General features: G+C 36.6%; 1 protein-coding gene across 11 annotated transcripts in view; it reads right to left on the bottom strand.

Annotated features, from left to right (window-relative positions):
* Positions 1-20,662, bottom strand: part of DMD (dystrophin) — a 2,097,152-nt gene that overhangs the window by 549,713 nt on the left and 1,526,777 nt on the right. For all 11 annotated transcript variants that reach the window (XM_087859359.1, XM_087859361.1, XM_087859356.1 and 8 more), the window contains one exon: positions 18,542-18,659. In XM_087859359.1, coding sequence (XP_087715485.1) covers positions 18,542-18,659 — 118 coding nt within the window. The remainder of the gene's footprint in view (positions 1-18,541; positions 18,660-20,662) is intronic.

The raw sequence follows: 20,662 nt of genomic DNA, 5'->3' as shown, positions 1-20,662 counted from the left end.
AGACCAAGAAATTTTTTTTTAAACCATGCCCTTTTTATGTCTTTATAAAGTTCCCAGAATATATTTCTGTTATTCTCAAAATATTTCCTCAGGAGAATGTTGTAATATTCTGATCCACTTAAAACAATCACTAGTTAAGTACAAATTAGCTTCCAAAACCAATCTGAAAACATGCTGTAGGAATATACATCTGCTGAAAGATGGTTTCCTTTTATGTTCCCCTTCCCATCTAAAAGTTATTAAGGAAAAGTCTGTTGCTATGGAAACATTCAATTTGGCACCATCTGTATTCAAAATTCAATTGCTTCAAGCCTTTAGCCAATCTCCGGTTTTTAATTGGCACACCTTCCCAGAATGCTTTACAAATCTTTTAGGAAGCCAATCCACGAAGCATGTCACGATGTAAAGCATCAAGAAGGTTCACAATGCAAACTTCACTCCATTATCTTAAGATCACACTTGTGCAGTCTCAAAGCACGAGGCCTTCTGATAATTACTTGGCATGGGGTTAATGCCTAAAATTTATTGCCAAGTTGTTTTTTTCTGTCTAATGGATTTCTCTTTCAAAGAAAGTACTCATTTTACAAGTGACTTAAGTATTAAAAAGACCCTGAAAAGGAGCCCCAGTGGGAAACTTATATAGTGATACACAGTTCAAATAGAAAACACATCTAGGAGAAAGAGTTAGGAATGCGTATTTTCTACTCAGCCAGATCCGAGTTCAAATATTAATCGGAATGCTTATTAGCTACTTCACTTAACCTTTCTAGGTCCCATTTTCCTCATCTGTAAAGATCTATTATGAGGACTGTAAAGTATGTACTTTGGAGAAAATACATACTTCACATACCCCGTAATGGCATTTGAAGATGTGTTGATCCACATGGTCTTGAAGAATATTCCTTTGGAATGTCAAGTGTCTGTTTACACCTATTGTTCAAATTTATAGGAGAGTTATCAAAGATAAATTGTCTGAAAGATTATTTTTAAGAACAGGGAGGATATGGATGGATCTTGGAGAAGTGTAAAGACATTCAAAGTAAGAAAATTACAAAAAAAATGTATGCACAGTTGTGGGTTGGATCGTGACATTTTGATGGGAAAGAGAAGTAACTCACCATAATTAAGCACTGGCATGGTTTCTTGGGAGGATCTTTCAGCCCACCATGTTATAATTATCCTACGTGATTAGTGTCCCATACAGCCGACCAGAATCTGTTGTTCTATAACATAGCAGGTTTGTCTACCACAGCTGTCCTAATGAACAGCCAGCCCTCCTGTTTGGTAATAATCCTTAGAAGGCAACATTCCAGCTCTAGTACTTACTCTTCCTAGGTTACCACACACTTCCAAAAATCCATGCCTTCGACTCCTTATCAATTTTGGTATGATAGAGATTTTTCTATTTATCCAGTTAAACTATTTCAGTGGCAATTGATTGACTTTTTTAGTTGGACCAAAATATTACAAGTGTTACCTTTGTGCATATACTGACGCAAACTCCTTTATGTTGTTTTCCCTTTTAAAAAGTCTGTAAAAGGTATAACTTGTATGTTGAATAATCAGGATTTGTGGCATTTAAGCATAAAGACAGCTTTGTCTGTCATCCTTTCTCCCGTTAAATCTGCTCAGGGAGGTAGTTCTTCTCTGGTCTCTGGGTAAAAATATGGGCAGGTCCCATGTCTTTTCATGTATTATCATAAAGTAACACAAGGTCCTATTGCCATTTTAATATGTTAAAATTAGAATTTCCAGTCCTGCACATTAATTAACACTTCAAACTTAATCCACATACACAACTTCTCCCCAACTAGTGGAGGCTGCAACTGGGCCAGGTCCCTGACCACCTTGAGTAGTGAGTATGGTGAATTTCCTCTTTCTCTCTTTCATTCTCTAGCTGTTCTTTCTCATGCTAACAGAGTTGAATGGGAGTGTATGGAGAAGAGGGAAAAGGAGCAGAAAGATTTTATTTGACTCAGTACTGTCACTGTTAGAATGCGACTTTTTGCTTTCCGGGGTCTGGCCTATGTTAAATATCACTAGAGGGATTTGACGAAGCTTTTCTACACTTGACAATAACTGGTGTCCTTTCATCTGCGGTCTTGAATCCAGATAAATGTTGTGTTTTATTTTGGTGGCAATCACTCCCACGTCAGAATCTTGGAAGCCAATGATGCACTCCTTCAGGTGTACCTAGAGAAAGTCCTCTCTCTGAAAATGGGAAGGTCAGCTCCTCGCCTTGTGAAAGTGGGGGGCTGTATGAGAAAGGGGGCACTCACAGAATTTTTTCTGAAGAGCCCTCAAATTTTTCCCAAGTCACTCTTTTCTGGATCTCTTCCTATCACTTTTCTTTCAAAATTTGCACTGGGGTAGTGTCTTGCATACCTCACTTTGATGTCTGCTCTCTATAGGACCTTAATGATTCCAATTTAGACACTTCCAGTGTAGTATCTGGTTAAACGGAAGTGTGTGTTAGGGCAGTGTTAGACCAAAGTGCTCTAGTACTGAAGACAGAAAGAAGAAAGATTGTACTAGATGGTCTCTAAGGTCTCTTTCCGCTCTGGAGGCCTTGAATTCTGTGACTCTAACACCTCTTCCCCTTGGAATGTATTTCTCTCAGCTAAAAGGTCCAGCTTCAGATTCACTTCCATGATACATTCCACTACTACTTCAGGAGACAATGAACACATCATCTGAACCTCCTTTGTGCCAAGCACTGGCCTAGGTTCCAGAAAATCTATGATGAAATAAAACTGTCTCTGCCTTCAGGCAGCCAAGTCTCTTTCTCCTTTGCACCTCCATTTTCCTTTGCTTGTATCTTGCATTTATGTTTCGTTCTGGTATCAAAGTTTCTGTCTGTACACATCTGTCTCCCCTTGGATTATCAACTCTTTTACAAAAGGATTCATATTTTATTCATTCTATACATCCCTTTCTCCCAATGGTCACTCAATAATTATTATTAAATGAAAGAATGAACAATGAATAAATGCATGGATGTATAGAAGGATGAATGGACAGACTAAAAATCACAAATCCATATAATGTTTATGAAAATATTGCTTATATTTCTTCTATGGCATATATACATATGTATACATATATATATGTATATATAAACATCTAACATTGTAATAACTTTACAGCTTCTACTTAATAACAAACACTTTAATGGAGGAGATTATGTTATTGCTTTCTTGGAGTACCATATAATTCCTGGCCTGACACCTTACACACTGTAAGTACATAATCAAAATTTGATAAATAAATGTGTGAATGAAAATTTCAATATTTTAACTTGCATTTGCCCTTCACGTAATTTAAATATTAATGCAAATTGTTAAGTAAAAAGATCAGGTCAAGTTTAAAGTATAATTCAGCTATAGCGTTTGGGAAATAAATAAAATAATCTTTCACTCCAGATTGACTTCTTTGTGTAAATTAGGTCCTTATTAAATATTTGCAGACTTACACATTTATAAAAGAAAGCCATCAGTCTCATCAGTTCTGTTTCCTTTAGAAGAGGGTCAATCTATATTTAATTTGCTTCTACAAGCTTGAAGGTGAAAACTTATTTAGTAAAGCACTTAATGACTGTTTTCTAGGTACTATTCTTAATCTAGGTACTTTAAGGATGGTGCCTATGCTTAAATTTCTTACTACTTACATGGAAAAGGAACTTGGAATATTCACCATTGCACAATTTGATGAATTTATTATATTTCTGATTAAATTATACTAAATCATATACGAACATAATTTAATGCTCTTTTGTTATTAGCATAGTGCACTGTGATACTGAGGAAGCTAATTTTTAAATGAAATAACTTGTTCAATTAGTTTAGCATACTAAAACAGAATAAAAATTTTATTACTTTTAGTTTCAAACCAGCATTATGACATTTTCTTGAGATCCTTTTAAAATTCCTTCAGGATGCCAACTCTATCTTTAAAAACCAACTTGGTATTCTAGTTGAAGGGGAGCAGAATATACCACCCCAAAATATGCCCATTTGGCATAAGGATTATTTTAAGCTGATTCTTTTTAAGAAAGAGCAGGCATAGAAAAGCCCTGAAAATGAAGTAAAAGTTACCCTTTGCAAAGAGATATTTACATTTATAGGAGAAATCTCCATTTGTCAGGGTGTCTCCCGCTCTGGACCGGGAGGGAAATGATGACTCTAAATCTCTAGTAACTCCTACCAGTGGAGGAGGCAAGGACCTCAATCTGCAGAACAACCACACCCTTGACCACTGTGTTTTGCCCGAACGCCTCCCATCATGGCCCCTTCCAACATCATCTTTTGTCTTTAGCTGGAGATGGTATTAAAGGTGGTGGCTTGGGCCATCTGGGGGAGTTACTCAGTTTTCCTGGGTCTCTCCCATGTATACAGGAGGTACACATGTTATTAAACTTCTCCTTGTTTTTCTCTTATTAATCTGTCTTTTATTACAAGGGGTGCCTCAGTCAAGAACGTAGAAGGGCAGAAGGAAAATTATTTTCTGTCCCTCACACAGTCAACTATCTTTATCTGAACTAGACAGTTGTCTATGCCCCTTATTTTAGAGGATGGAATTTTGAATTAGGAATCTGGCTCCTATATTCATGGTAAAGGCCCATTACATAATTTCTAGGTCAAAAATATATTTAAAGTCAATCTTTTTGGAATGGCCATGCAACTTGTTGGCGTATAAATTTAGAACCAGAGCAGAAAAATAATGAAATGATACTATTTAATCAAAACATAAACAAAATATTATTAGTACATTAAAATGAAGCAACTCCCAAGTGCCTATCCCAGATTCGGGTACTAACCGATGCAAACCATCATGGTCAGTCTGGTTGTTTTAAGTCTTAAAATATGTACAACTCATTACCCACCTAATGAAGTGTAAAGCCAGTGAATGTGATGTTTTTAATGGCCACAGCACATCTTGTTGGCTGCTCTGCGTTGATATTTCTTCTGCTTCCCCTAGGGACAACAGGCAACTTTTTCGGACACTGTTTTCCTTATATAATACAAATTCACATTCCTATTTTGTCTTAAGTTATAACATGACTTCCTTATTTGAGTTCTCTGAACCCTTTCAACAGACATCATGATAAAAGGAAAAAGAAATTTTCATTAATAAAAAAAAGATAAAGAGAATCCGAATCCAAATTTCTACTTTAAAGATTAGAGGGGGGTACTTGAGCTTCTGAAGATTAAGAACTCTCTATTTACATTTCATTTTCATTTTGCTCAAATCAGCAGAGCCTCCAAAAGTGCAGTGAAGACTATTTCAAATGGCCTCGTACATTTTCTGCAAGGCTGAGGCATGTGAACTGCAATCAGACCAAGGTGTTTTTTAAATCTGTTCTGCTTAGAAGAGATTGTACTATTCTGAAACTGAAATATCACTCACCATTCCAATATCTGGGTGTGTGTACTGTGGGTTTTTGTTTGTTCTTTGCTTTTCTAAGCAGGGCATTTTATTAATCTCTTCAGGCAAATTGTTTTTTTTTTTCTTTTTCTCATGGTCTGGAGATGATGATGGCAGCCTTACACCATTCGCCAGCTACCCCGTGAGACTGTCCATTCAATCAGTACGTATTTATGGCACACCTGTTATTTTCAGAATAATGTGAGAATTACAGGAATTCAAATATAAAGGAGTAACAGTGTGAAGCTTGCAGTTCCATCAGGGAGATAAAATATATACTAGGGGAGAGTGTCCTCAGAAAGACAGGACAACGCTTGAAATTCCTAACCTCTGGCATTTCGTCACTTACGAACATGGCAACAGGAGAAAGAACTACGCCCCATATCACTATCTGAACTATCGGTGAAATAGGGTAACGGAGGCTCCTCCTGGAAAGCTGTTTTTTTTTTTTCTTTTAACCTATGTTCGCTCCTTTTTTTAAAAGTGACTTTGCTTAAGGCATAAAAACGAATCCCTGTGAGGATTTTAAGTACCATGATTCGATAAATACCCAATATATTTTAACTTAGCTGAAATAAACTATCACAAGTTAATAAATAATGTATACAAGTATATGTCAATAGTATACATGTAAGATTTACATAAATATATATAGATGTGAATATATAAATATGTGTGTAAATGTGTATATGTATGTATATACATTTTTAATAACTGACTTTCAAATGTTGTCTCCTTTCAGCATAGGAAAGAAAAGCCGTCTAACACCCTTTCCTAGAATCAGAACACTTGGGTGAGATCCTGCCTCTTCCATATGCTAACTGTGTGACCTTGAGAAAGGTATTACAAACCATGATCCTTGGTTCCCTCATCTATTTAATAAGGACAATATCGACTTTAGGCAAGGTTGTGGATATCAAATCGACTCATATTTTTTAGAGTTCTTTGTCCAATTTATGTAAAGTATAACACAGATACAAAATATTACTATTTATAAGATGAGATATTGTAGAATCTGAATAAAATCTGACTTTGCCAAGTACTGTCCGTAAAAGTTTTGACACCTCCAAACTGTCTGAAATGTTTCATATATTCTGGAATTCTCTGGGATGTGTTTTCCATTACCAAAACACCTAGCTACTGAGAGGGAAACCTAAGGCCTTTTAAGTGCCCTGTCAGATGCTAAGAAAAAAATTAATCCCGTTCCATTGATCGGTATGTACTCCTTACGGTACTATGCCCCCTATGTACATATATGCTTTGTTTGGCCTGGCACCCTATATTGAGAGACACATAAAAGGATGTGCTAAAACTCTGAGCAGTGTACAGGTACTACTACTAATCAAGAGAAATTCCTCGTTTTATTGTCCAATAGGACTGAGCCTTCATCTTTTAGCTGTTCCTACAATGCCTAAGACTAAACCAAATCCTTACTGAGAAGCAGGTAAAGTGCCATTGTTTCAAAAGGCCAACATGTGGCTATACAATTTCTATGTTTTTCATATTATCGTATTTTTCTGTACAATTACACTTGATGTTCACATTTGCAGGTTGACTGGGTTTTATCAATTCATGGCACAGTTTTCTGTTTAATTATAGATAAAGGTGTTTTCCCCTCATTCTTATTCTGTGCATTTGGGACCCAATTTTCTATTTTCAAACATTTTGTTATTTAATATACATTTTTCTGATAACAAATGAAATTAGGCTGGTATATGACTCTATACCTTTCTTTCCCTCCACCGATTGCATTTTCCTGAAAGCCAGCTATGGCCCAAGGCAGTGGTTCTATGGCTCTTGTGTGAAAGAAAAATTGGATTCCAATGGCCAAGTTTATTGTTTCTAGAACTACCTTATTGGACTTTGTAGGGGACTCTCAATGGCTTCACTCCTGTGACCCAGGGTTAGAATTACAGATGGTAATAAACGAGACTCTCCAGTAGCTGGAAACACTAAAAATAGAATATTCTGCAGAAATATTTTTGTTATATCGTAATACTGAAGAAAATATCATAAAGCCCAACATTTATTCGTTAGTTCAGAAAATCTTGATGGAGAACCTATTTTTTTCCAAATTCCTAGATAGGAACTTAAGGGAATCAACACTCAGTGAAGATACATTTCTTGAGCAAGTACTAAAAATTCTGTGTATAGACGTAAGAACATTTCTCAATCTTCATGTATCCACTTTCCAGATGTGAAAGACTCTTAGCCTTATAGCAGGACATTAATCATGTCAACAAAGTGTCAACAACCTAGACAACATGGTGGAGCTCTTAATAATGAGAAGGGCTGATAATAATGTACTGAATGTTTGCATCCCCCATCCCCAAATTCATACGTTGAAACCCTACCCCCCAATGTGATGGTATTTGGAGATGGGGCCTTTAGGAACAAAGTTTAGATGAGATCATGAGGGTGGGGTCTCATGATGGCATCAGTGTCTTTAACAGAGGGAGAGGGCAGCTCTTTTTCTCTTTCCAGTGTGTGAAGACAACGTTACAAGATGGCCTTCTGCAAGCCAGGAAGAGGGCTCTCGCAAGATCTGCTGGCACCTTGGTCTTGGACTTCCTGTCCTCCAGAACTTGGAGAAATAAGTATGTATTGGTTAAGCCACCCCACCTACGGCATCTCATTACAGAAGCCCAAAATGTTTAAGACACTAATACCTGTGTACTGATTTGCCATTTGAAAAGGGCTATTCTATATGTCATTCCCTTTAATCCTAGCAGTAATCTGGTATGGAAGGGCATCCAGAGCCTAATTTTACAGACGAACAAACAAAGGCTGAGAGAGATGGAGGAATTTGCCAAGGGTCCCACTGTCATCAAAGGGCAGAGTCAGGACTTACACACTGTCGTCTCATTTTAGATGCACTGCTTTTAGCATTACCTTGTGCTTAAAATGAAATGGGGGAAAGACATGCTTACATGTTTGTCTTACTAACATCAACATAATAATCACCACTGTCATCATCATGGTCACTATTATCCCATAACCAACCAGCTGTCTAAGCCTTTCTGCTGGGCCTCCAAAACTCAAAAGCTTCCTTTTCTTTTCAAAACCAATACTCCTCATGTGGAACCGGGGTGAGAGAATAATTGACATATCCAGTAGCTATAGAAAAAACTCTCCTTTGAAGGAAACTTTCCTTTGAAGGCTCAGTTAAGTCCGGGGGGAGTCATCTCTACAGGGGTCCCAATCACCTTCACCTCCTGGTATTCATGACCTTTTGGAGTCCCTCGTCCCCCCTCCTCACTGCATCAGGGCCAAACTGTGTGACAAATAATTTACAGAAGAAGTAACAGTATAAATGCTAAGGCTAGGTCCAAAAAAGGTACCATGGCTTTTGCCTTGTACCCATGGTTTACTTCCGGGGGAAGCCAGCCACAAAGTCACAGGAACACTCAAGCAGTCCCATGGAGAAGCTTGTGTAGAGAGGAACCAACTAGATAGCACCACTCACAAACCCAATGAGTGAGCCGCCTTGAAGTGGATCCTCCTGCCCCAGTCAAGCTTTAGTATGACTGCAGCTCCACTTGACCACCGACTGCAACCTCATGAGAAATCTCAAGATGGAACCACTCAAACAAGATGCTCATGATTTCCTGACCAACAGAATCTGTGAGAGATGAGAAATGATTACTGCTGTTTTCAGGCACTCAGTTTTGGGACGATTTGTTTTGCAGTAATATGTAACTGCGAACTCCTTTTCTTGGCTAAAGCAGAATGAGCCCAGCTGTCTCCTTTGCATGCAGAAAGGTCACCATCTATTAATCCTTTCTGTTTACTTCATAAATGCTTCCCTTAAGGCAGGTACAGCAGAATAAAGACTAGTGGCAAGCAATGTGTTATGTTGTTTCAAATTATTAATGAGAAAATTTTGGTAAAGAAAAAAATGGTAGATCTAAAATAAATCCTACGCTTTTTCAACACCTGAGAGAGCTGAGAGAGAGTCTTTAAGGAGCCATCTATGGCATATCTAACCAGATGAAGCTTAGCTTCATCTAAACTGCATGATATCACCAAGGAGGAATACTCCTCTCTATACCCAGAGGTACCAAAATATAATAGAAATTCAGGTCTTCAGTTGCAATGCCCCATTAGGCCATATAATAAAAATGCTAGCCTGTGAAAAACTGGCATTTCTCCTGTGGGCACGTCTCCTTCTGATTTGTATTTGTCTTACCAGCTCACTTTGTCTGAGCGTGGGATTCTTTATATTATACGTATTCACCATTATCTTTATTCTGTCATACAAAAAAATCCATTTTCATTAATTGGTTTATTTATTTAATAGTTATGTTCATTATGTGTAGTTTTTAAAGTGGATGAGTAGAACATTTACTAATCCAAATCTTTCATCTTTAAAAGAAACATAATGAAAAAATAAGCAATTAGAAAGTGCTATTTAGGTTCATAATTGTAGCTACATCACCTTAAATAAGTGTAATTCCTATTACACACTCAAAGGAAAGATTAATAATTGAAAATAATTATGACTGCTATTTGGATTTTAAATCCTGTTCAAATATATTTTGATACTAATCCTCTTCTAGAATTAAAGAACGAGATACATTAAAACAGAATTATTTCATGACAGATGTTTAGTATTAACACAACGTAAGTAAAAGTCTAAAAAGAAAGAAAAACATATATACTTGCTTCTTATAGGTAAATTTTTGAGTTATAATTACTGATAGATCTCTGAAATTCATGAAGATGTTAAAGATCATTTCTACAATTTAATGTCTATTTCCAGGTACCCTATTAATTGGATACTAATGAAAATTAAAGAAATCATGAAATTTATATGTGAGGAAACACATGGCACTATGAACCACACTGTGATGGCTAATTTTATGTGTCAAATTGGCTAGACAATGATGCCCAGTTGTTTGTTTAAGCAGCAGTCTAGATGCTGCCGGTAGAGGTGTTTTTTAGATGTGATTAACGTTTAAATCAGTAGACTGTAAGTAGAGCAGATTAGCCTCCATAAGGTCGGTGAGCCTTATCCAAACTGTTGAAGAACTTAAGAGAAAAGACAGGTCCCCAAAAGAGGAAGGACTTTTGGCTCCAGGCTACCTTTGGACTCAAGACTGCAGTATCAACTCTTTTTAGAGTATCTATCCTCCTGGCCTTCTCTAAAAATTTCAGACTTGTAGTCTTCACAATCTCATGAGCCAATTATTTAAAATCTCTGTCTCTCTCTCTCCCCATATATACGTATATATTTTACATAATATAATTAACAAATACATTAAATATATACATATGTATATATACACATATACATATCTACAGGAGTCTCTGGAGAATGCTAATAACCACATTCTTAGTGAATAACAACACTGGAAGTAAAGATTAATATTACAATAATAAAATAATAATCATAGTAATACATGTAGTAAAACTTTTATTTTTGTAGTGGGATTGAGCAAGAGATATTTTGCTTAACCCTTGGTATACCATCAAGGTTAACTGCACCCAAATATATATTTTGAGTTTCTTTTTAAAGAAGTTCTAACTACTTGTAAAAATTGGTATTTTTCGACTTTTATTTTTTCCTGGTGGTCTACCAAAAAACAAAGTGAAATTTTACTTATTCTTTCAATAAAATAAAATTCATTTTATTTTTCAATTACCATATGGGTCCAGTGAAGCCTTTCATAAACCTAAATACATTGTGTAGTCCTAGTAAGCTTATTTTTCCTATATTTGGAAACATTTTTGCTATTTCATCAACAAATCATAAGTTTTTCCTAAGTATGCTAAAAAGATTTGTAAATGAAAGAATGATGGAATTATATAGAAGGACGATACAATAATGAAAAAAATCTTCATCCTTTAGGTTTCTTATTACATTGTTCCAAATAGTGCATCTTCAGGAAGGTATAAAAAGACTGGGGACAACAGCTTTGGAGTCTGTTTTTAGCTTTCATTGAACAGAGTTGAAAATGTAGAACTTTTCATTTTACTCCCATTATGTCAAAGACAAGAAAATTGATAGAGGAAGATGTTTACGATTATTAGACAGAATAGAAGATAAATGCAAAGAGACAGAAATCAACATTCTAGACTCCAGTGATGATGGTGAAATTGATCATATAGGTGAAATCTTAGACTGCGAGTCTTCAGATGATAAGCAAACACAAAGATTGATGAACAAACAATATATTTCTAAGGACAGAAAGAAAATAGCATATTTTAATCTAGTTAGTTGTTCAACAGGAAGGACTTCATCACATAATGTTTTGTTGAAGAACCTAAACCATCCTATTTTTCTAAAATGATGTGGGACACTACATCATTTATGTTTGTACCTCCAAATTTATTTTATACAAAGATTTTTGGGTTCAATTCTTATTAAAATTTCTAGTAAAATTGTGGGTTTTTTTTTTTTTTACTATCTGTCTAGTCTTACTTGTGCAAAGTATTTGAAAAATAACCGAAACATACAAAATGAAAAGCAAAATGATTCACTAGACCTAGATGGCAAATGGTCATCTATTTTTCTTGGTACACTGAAGGGTGACTCAGAAACCTGATATACATAAACACAACCATCTGTAACTCTCAGCTAAAGGGTTTCTTATTTGATGTACCACTAAGAACCAGGAAGAAATTTATGTTATTGGACTGGTGGTACAGCAGAGATACAGTAAACAAAATAGAGAGCAAAACTTACAAACTCATTCTTCAGTGTGTGTTTGTCTAAATGCACCTATATTGTAAGTTGCCGCAGGGAGACATGATGCTAACTCCTCTTCCTACATTCCTTAAATGTAAGCCAAATTCCAGACTCTTCCCTAGGTCTACTCTTCTTTTCATCTGGCTCCCTGTCTCTTTGCAAACTCATCTACTCCAGGTAGTTTCCAAATCTGCTTAGAAGTAACTTTGCTTCTGAAATCTCTACTCACATTTTCTTAAGCACGTTATTGTATCACCCATATTCAACTCCTTGTCCTGAATTTGTCTTTGGTTATATTACCATCTTCCAAAGCACCGAATCTCAAAATCTTAAGAGGCAAGCTCACTCTTAGATCCCACACACTCAATGTCCAAATCCTGTTAGTGCTAGCTCTACTGTCTGTCTTAATTCAGTTCTTTCTTTCCATTCCACTGCCACTGCTCTAGCTTGGGTTCTCTTTCCTCCTACCTTGTCTCTCTGACTGCTTTTACTCCCGTATCCTCCACAACATACACACAGACACACTCCCACTTCTACAAATTCATCTGTCACACCATAGCTAACTTAAGTCTAATTATGTCTTCTCCTCTTATCCTTTCCTGAAATATCCTTCCCTTCCCAGCCTTCTTCTGCTTTTAAAAATCCTATTCGTGACCAGTTCAAATTTAATCTCCTCCTAGAAGCATTCCAGAACCCCTTCATTCAGATCCAATCTTCCTTCCTCTTGTTCTCTTTCAAGATTTCATAATACTGCTCTACTGAAGTACTTATCCTAGACATCCTAGACTGCCTTGCCCAAATAGACTCGTCCAAATACCCACATTTGATTGTAACCTCTTTTAAGACAAAGGCTGAACCTTATTTTTCCCTGTATCCCAACCATCACATCTGATGTTAACTAGCACAGAGTAAGCATTCAAATATTTAACTGAACTGAACTCCTCGGTTGCCGGCGGCATCCTGGTGGATGTAAATTCTGAGAGCTGCCTGTAGTTGTAACAGGTTGACAGCAGGTGCTAGATGTCAAAAGAAGGAAATTTATATGGTTGACTCCACTTCTTCTAAAATAAGCAACTCTCTAATAGACAATACCTGAGAGGAAGATATTGGCTGGCATTTCATTAGCAATAGAGATTTCATAAAAACGTGGAGAACAACAAAGTCTTTTTATTTCACCGTGAAGAATTTCATACATTTGGTTGCAGCAGTGAATGATAGGTTGACAAAGCTGCTATAAAACTGTCAGTTAATTCAAAAATCCTGTGAGAGTATTTTTATTCCCGTGCAGCAGAACATTCTTCCCTCTACAGTCCTGTATACCAGCTCTTTAAGCAATACGATGTGAACTCATTTCTTAAAATTTATACAATGTCACCAAATTTCTCAAAGAATTCCAAACTGGTTTGAAAAAGCCTTAGATGAAAAAATAATTTTAAAGGAAATAATTCTCTCCTAAGACTTGGCATTCTGTTTCAGAAGTTCCTCCCCTGGTTTAGCTGCTACGTGACCGTATGTTACACCCCCCTTCATATTCTCCCATCTCCAGTTCCTCTGTACCAAATCCATCTCACCATGATGGTACGGACCATTTCGAGCATCTAATATATGTGAGGTCTTCGGTTTAGAAATCTCACATAATTTTATCTTCATAATCACCGTACCAGCTTACATATTATCATTACCCCCATGTCACAGATGAGAAAACCATGGCTTAGAGAAGTGAATCCCCTTGGTCAAGGTTGCCAGCTGGTACATTACAGAGGTTCGCCATCCTATACATTTCCAACACATGTAAGAGACAATCCTATGATTACATACCCAAATGCGTAGAAGATAGCAGTATAAATGGGAGCAGTAAAAATTATATCCACATTACACTAAACTGTTACTCCTAATATTTTCAGTTCTCAAACACTCTTCTTTCTTTCTTTCTTTCTTTCTTTCTTTCTTTCTTTCTTTCTTTCTTTCTTTCTTTCTTCTCTTTCTTCTCTTTCTTCTCTTTCTTTTTTGACTAACCAACATTTTTCCTTTGCTGCGCCTTGGGCTTTAGAATCGTATAGACAGAAGTTTAAATCCTAGTCTCTCACTTGCCATCTTACTACAACCCTAGGCACATTACTTAAGCTTGCTGAGCTTCAATATTTCAATCTCTAAAGTGAGAATAATAATATCTACCCTCCTAAGGTCATAGTAAATACTGACAATAAAACAGCTTACATGAATTGCCTTGCTTTTAGTATGGTATCACTCACATATTTAATTCTATTTATATATGTTATTCCGTGTGTTCCAAAGCAAACTTCTCCTTTTGGTTTTGTTTTTTTTAACTTCTCTCTTTTCTTCTTTGTAGTATGAGAACCAGGCAGCTACCAAAGAGCTTTTTAAATGCTTTCCCACTAAGCATTCAAACAACCCGATTAGATCATAATTAAAATAACAAGAACTAACATTTACTCAACTCTTACTGTGGCTTGGATCTCCTCCTGTATTACCTCATCTAATTCTCCCAACCTTGAGGTAGGTACAAGTAATCTTACTTTATAGAGGCGGTGACAGAGATCAGATAGTTTACTGAGATCAGCTGTTTGTTCAGGGTCACAAAGCTACCACTAAGAAGTCAGCCCAGGCAGCTTGCCCTCAGAACCTGTACATGCTTTGTTATAGATCTTTAAAATGGTAATGGTGGGGGTTATGTAGCAGGAGAAGCTACAGAAGCAAGGCTCTAAAATACATATGTCAGACAAGCCACATTCACCAATACTATTTGTGGAATAAATGGACCAATAAGAGAGAGGAACTCTTTTTTTCCGTATCCTCCTCACTGCTATATGAGGTATTACGGTATTACGACCTGCCGCCGTAATGGGCATGAACAAGAGTTTTGCATAATTCAGAAACCTCCCACTTAGCAATTTGAGATCCTTTCAATCTTACCTGGTTTTGGTCCCCTGATCTAGCTAGCCCTTTTGTGGGACAAAAATGACCAGGAATGGCTGACATGTTCAGCAACCAAAGAATTGAAGGAAAATGAGAGTCTGAACATCAGAAACAGCAAGGAGAGCTTTTATTTGAATGCACTTAGAATGAAATTTTTTCTCTCACCTAGATTATTGCAACATGATTTCCATCAATACAGTCACCTGAAAACAACAGATACCGTGGAAATCGTTGTATACAGTGAAACGTGTTGGTATTTTGCAGACCCAATTACTTGAGATTTTAGCATGGATATTACTAGTAGAGAGGAATTGCTTTGTACTGGACTTTTCTCTTGATAGAATGTAATAAGTATATATAGATTTCCCCAACTGTTCAAAGTTATGAACTGGGACTTACCAAGGAAGGAAAATGTTTCAATATAGCATTATACTCTTACTGAATATTTTTCTTTATTTAGCTGATTCCTTTTTAAGTATTTCTAGAAGTTTCAGGGCAATAAAAAAGGAATACTGAAATCTTCAAATAAGAGAATACAATTTTATGAGCAAGTATTTTATTTCTGCTCATTCCCCGAAAGCCAAATCTAGACTAAGGAAAATTCTATTTTGAACATGATTGAAACTTTATGAGTATTCAATCTCCATCCCATTTCATAGATTTCAAATGGAGGGAGAGATAAACTGAAGCACAGCAGGGCTGCAAATGACATTGTTTAGATAAACATATCTTGTCGGAATTATCCTGGTAGCAGCATTAAAGGCTCCGGGCATATTTGGAATGAAGATTCTGGCTTAGGCTCTTAATAAGCAACATGACATGTCTCAACAGACACTTGGCTTTTAAGAAAATGCTTTTTTTGGACCACGTGGATTGGAATCTTTCCACTATACTACAAATATTCATAAAGGTATTCATTCCTAAAAGACAAAAGCTTAGAAAAATAGAACTGTTCAAATTACTGGATATTAGCAGAGAGATAAAAACCTGCCCTTTGGTCACTCAATTTTAATCTACATCACGAAAAAAAGTCAATACAATATCAAAAAAAAGATTGCAAGGGATAATGGAAAATGTTTAGACAATGTTGAATGGATAGTATAAAATAAATTAGTGCTATTTTCCTCTTAGGGAAAAAAAAGAAGTTATTTTTCATTAGTAAAATGACAAATGACTTTCTATACAGCGTGTTCAGATTTGCATAAACATTTTTGCCAAATTTCCATATTTCTCAGGCAAGAAACAGATCACCTAACTGTGTAATGGGAATTCAGTCTCATACTAAGTAAATCACTCACTAAGATTCATTCTTTTGGACCAGTATGTTGCAACCTGATGAAGAAGCCTCATGGTTCCAGTTTGAGGGAGGAACATTCTACTACATCAGTTGAAGAGCTGTCTGTGTTGGTCATTACAAGGCGATTTTGCTCTTGCCTTGCCGGTTATACAAATGACATTCTATAACTTACAGAGAACTCTACAACTGAAGTGTATTCTTCCTATCCAAATTAGCTGTGGAAGAGAATGACGAGTTTCTTACCAAACTAGTTTCTCTCCTTCCCAGGCTCAACACTGGACAATATTTTGTAGTTTTCCTTGCAATTAGATGTGGTCATGTGACAAGTTCCAGCCAACAGACTATGAACAGAATTCATGTGTACCACTTCTAGGCCTGTCTCAAATTCCAATGAACAATGTTTATTCCTCATCTACCCATTAAATGCATAGGACTCAGATGATCTGGACACAAAGGATGGAAGGGGCTTGGGTCCCTGAATGAGTTCACAGAGAGCTGCTTATTTTAGACTGTGCCAGGAAAAAAGTAAGCATCTGATATGGTAAGTCACCAAGACTCGGGATCTGACGTATAGCGGCTAGTACTACCCAACTAATATGATAGCATATATGCAAATACATTCTTTGAGCAACAATAAAGGGTTAAAATTTCAAAATCAAGAAAAATCTCTTTTAATTAACAATCATGACAACTGAAAGAGGAATGTCTTTAGGAAGTAAATCAAAATATACATAATTTGCAGACCAAAAAAGTATTTAATCCTAGTCCTAGTGATTAAGGTCACTAAGAAAAACAATAAAACAGAATGGGACATGGTAAACATTCTAGAAGGAACACAGACTTTCAAGCCAGAAAGAAACATTTGCAAATTCCAAGCTCTGGTCTTTGCTTGTTTTGTAAACTTGAGCAATTTGATTAACCTTTCTACAAAATGAAGGGTTATGAAATTTACCTGACAGGATTTTATAAAGATTTTGTACACACCCACACACAGAAACACACACACAACACAACACCTACCATCTGCTACCTAAGAGGAAGCTATTATCACCATTTACCTAATAAATACAGGTATTTATTATTATCACCATTTACCTAATAAATACAGGTATGACCAATACTATTTTTCATAAATTAACCCTTTATACTGGTTACTCTTTCCCCTCCCCCAACATACTGGCTGCAAAGCATTCTGCTTCCATTCCTGAGCCAAGGGCTAATGCAAGACAATGTAAGTTATTGAAGACATGGTTTCTTGGTTTTTGAGGTCCAAAAGCCTAGGCCTAGAAAAAGACAAAAGATTTGGAAGGAAAAAAAAAAGATGAAATGAAGGATTTCCCTACTCCCGCAGTAGAAAAAATTTCCTCTGGCTGTGAGAAGGGATGAGAGGTGGCAAGACAGGGAACGGAAAAAAAAACAAAAAGTAAGTATTGATGTGTGTCCCTGGAGGGGAGGGAGGGAGAGGGAAGGGAGGAAACCCTGGGAGATGCATGCCAGTCAGAGAGCAGAGGTGAGCTGGGCCTCATTCCTGAGGCGAGCCTCTGAGGGAAACAGAAAGACAGTAGTTTCCCCTTCTGCTTCTTCTACTCTTCCTGACCCTATACACAGGCACTCTGAATCACTCTGTGTAAAGAAGAAAAAAGTAGATGCAATGTCCAGGCAGATGGGCCTTCAAAAGCCTCCCAAGATTGCCACCCACTCCAGTATGGCAGGAGGAACGAAGCACTGATTTCTGCTACTACACAATGAGGGCGGCACAGTACCAGAGGGATGTCCAGATATGAAAGTGCCACTACAGAAGGGAATGAAAGATGGTCCAGGAAGCAACTGCCTGCATGCACCAACAACCAAGAATCTGAGGGAGAGACTGACAGCCGCATGGACGCTAGCCCAGAGAGATGACAAGTGAGGAGCGAGTGTTCTGCCACACCATGCTCACCACACCCGCCGCCCCATGCTTTGCATCTACAGAAGCCTGGACTGATGAAAAATTTCTTTCCTCTCTTCCATGGAATTACATTCGGTTATGGAAAGATAACATTATGGACTGGAAAACCTTAGCACAGAAGTTATCATTTACAACGATTTTGCGCAATTTTTAGGAACACAACGGAGGTCAATCAACTTCAGTCATTATTGGAAACTTTTCTTACATCTTTCTCTAAGTTTCACCAGCTTGTTAAAGGACTTACTTCGATCAGTAATGATTGTTCTAGCCTCTTGATTGCTGGTCTTGTTTTTCAAATTCTGGGCAGCGGTAATGAGTTCTTCCAACTGGGGGCGCCTCTGTTCCAAATCCTGTAGTGTTGCCTGAAGGAAGAAAATACAACTTAATATTGAGGTGCTCCAACATTGTGCATTCCTTTTATGTGATACAAAGTAAAGTGCAATTTTCAAACCAACCAAAGCACTTTTGGAAATTAAAAAAAAGATGTTGCTGGATATAAATCTCTAATGTGTAAGGCTTTATAGGCAACAATTCAGTAAGAAATGTGTTTCATTCTTAGATACCAAAAATATTTCAAATGAAAATCTTGATTATAGATTTGCTTCACTATTTAAGAGCTTAAACAGTCGTTCCAGAGTACCCGGGTTTACTTAAACCAATGTACGAGCACCACAAGTAAGAAATGCAGTTTTGAATTATGACAATGTATTTACGAAAGATAGCTATTTATACTTGTAATCTCATTTTGTGTGGTGTCAAAACTCAGATGTATATTTTAGAAACAGGAAAAGCATGGAAGTGATTTAAGAGATGTAACTTATTTAACTTCTTTGTACCTTAGATTCCTCACCCATAAAATGTGAGGGTGACGCAGATGAGCCAAGTCAGTCCTTCCCCAAGGAAAGTATTAGTATTCATACTCTGTATTACAAATGACTTTAATTTAATACTGCATTCGATAAAAGTACCAACAGAATAAAGCCAAGAAATATTTATTTATGTATTTATTTATGGATGACAATGTTAATTATTAAGAAATCCCTCCCTCCCTCCTGTGTCTCCCATCTAGTGTCTCTGTCCCCTTACTCTCTCTACTCTAAAGGGCCCATATCCCAGCAATATTTACAAAGAAGCTTGGGAAAAATAAGATCTCTCCCTTGTTTTTGTTCTAAAAGGGAATACATTTTATTTCAATTTGGGAAAACATAGTGAATATTTGTTACTAGTTTATAACCCCTACACACATGTTCTTGCTTTTATTCTCCTAATAACCAGACTAATAACTAAGCCGGAAGTCTTTATGGTTTTACATCTGATGCTGTTTCCACTACCTCGTGAGGCCAGTGAATGTGAAGGGATGAAATGTGGTAGACAGTAATGTTCCCGAAACTTAGTTATCTACTATGCTCTTTGACGACTGCTGATTTTCTAAAGATTTTTGGGTCTCAACCCAAGGCCAACTTTTGAACATCTTGCAGTGTTTCTTTTGTGAACAGGTAGGGAGATAGGCCTTGTGATTTCAGCTCAATTGCTTTTGGTAGTATTAAAATAATGGCAAGAACTTATCCAAACATCACACATCTATTTTGAGCATTTTCCCCTCTCTGTATTGAAAAATTGGAGGGGCTAACTTTTAACCAATTTTCCACATTTATAAGCTGTGATTGCTCAGAAGAAAAATCCAATTTTCAGGTTTCTAACTTTTATAGTTTCTTTACACAAAAGGGTGTTTGAAATATGGAACAAATTGCCAAAGACAGCTATTGAAGTAAGTGGCATAAGTCAGTTGGAGAGTACTGAACAAATTTTAAAATGGGAACCATAGAGTAGTAGATAGATTTTATGAAATAAGATGTTTTCCAGGGTTAGAATGTTAAACTCTGGTCATCTGTGACACAGCAAACTTAAAATATACTTTGGAATTCCTGACTCTTAAATATTTAATACATTCAAGAGAATTTTTTAAAAACCGACTTAACCAGAACCCTCAGATAAAGTCAAAATTTCCCTCAAATTTAACCAGTAACTCTACATTACAGAGGTAGCAAAGTAGTACAAAAATTCATTTACCCACTCATTCTTCCATTTTGTAAATCTCAAGTGCTGCGTATTGTTCTAGGCACTATGGGTATAACAGTGGACGAATGGATGAGGTATGCTTTGTGTAATTTAAATGCAAATTTGTGTTTTTTGATACTTGGAAATTTTTATATCACAAAGATTATCTTCATCATTATTTTCATTTGAGTTATTAATTCACCCTCATACAACGAAGCTATTCTTCGCTTCTCTCTTCTGGATATATTTTTCAATGTTGGCTTTACTTTTCTCCTTCTTTTAGGATCACAAAGTTCGTTTAAGAAGT

Source organism: Ursus americanus, chromosome X (assembly GCF_024610735.1).
Source record: "Ursus americanus isolate L20-20 chromosome X, mUrsAme1.1.p, whole genome shotgun sequence".
Lineage (NCBI taxonomy): Eukaryota > Metazoa > Chordata > Mammalia > Carnivora > Ursidae > Ursus > Ursus americanus.
The sequence above is the reverse complement of the archived record's forward strand: the minus strand, read 5'-3'. Positions and strand labels throughout refer to the sequence as shown.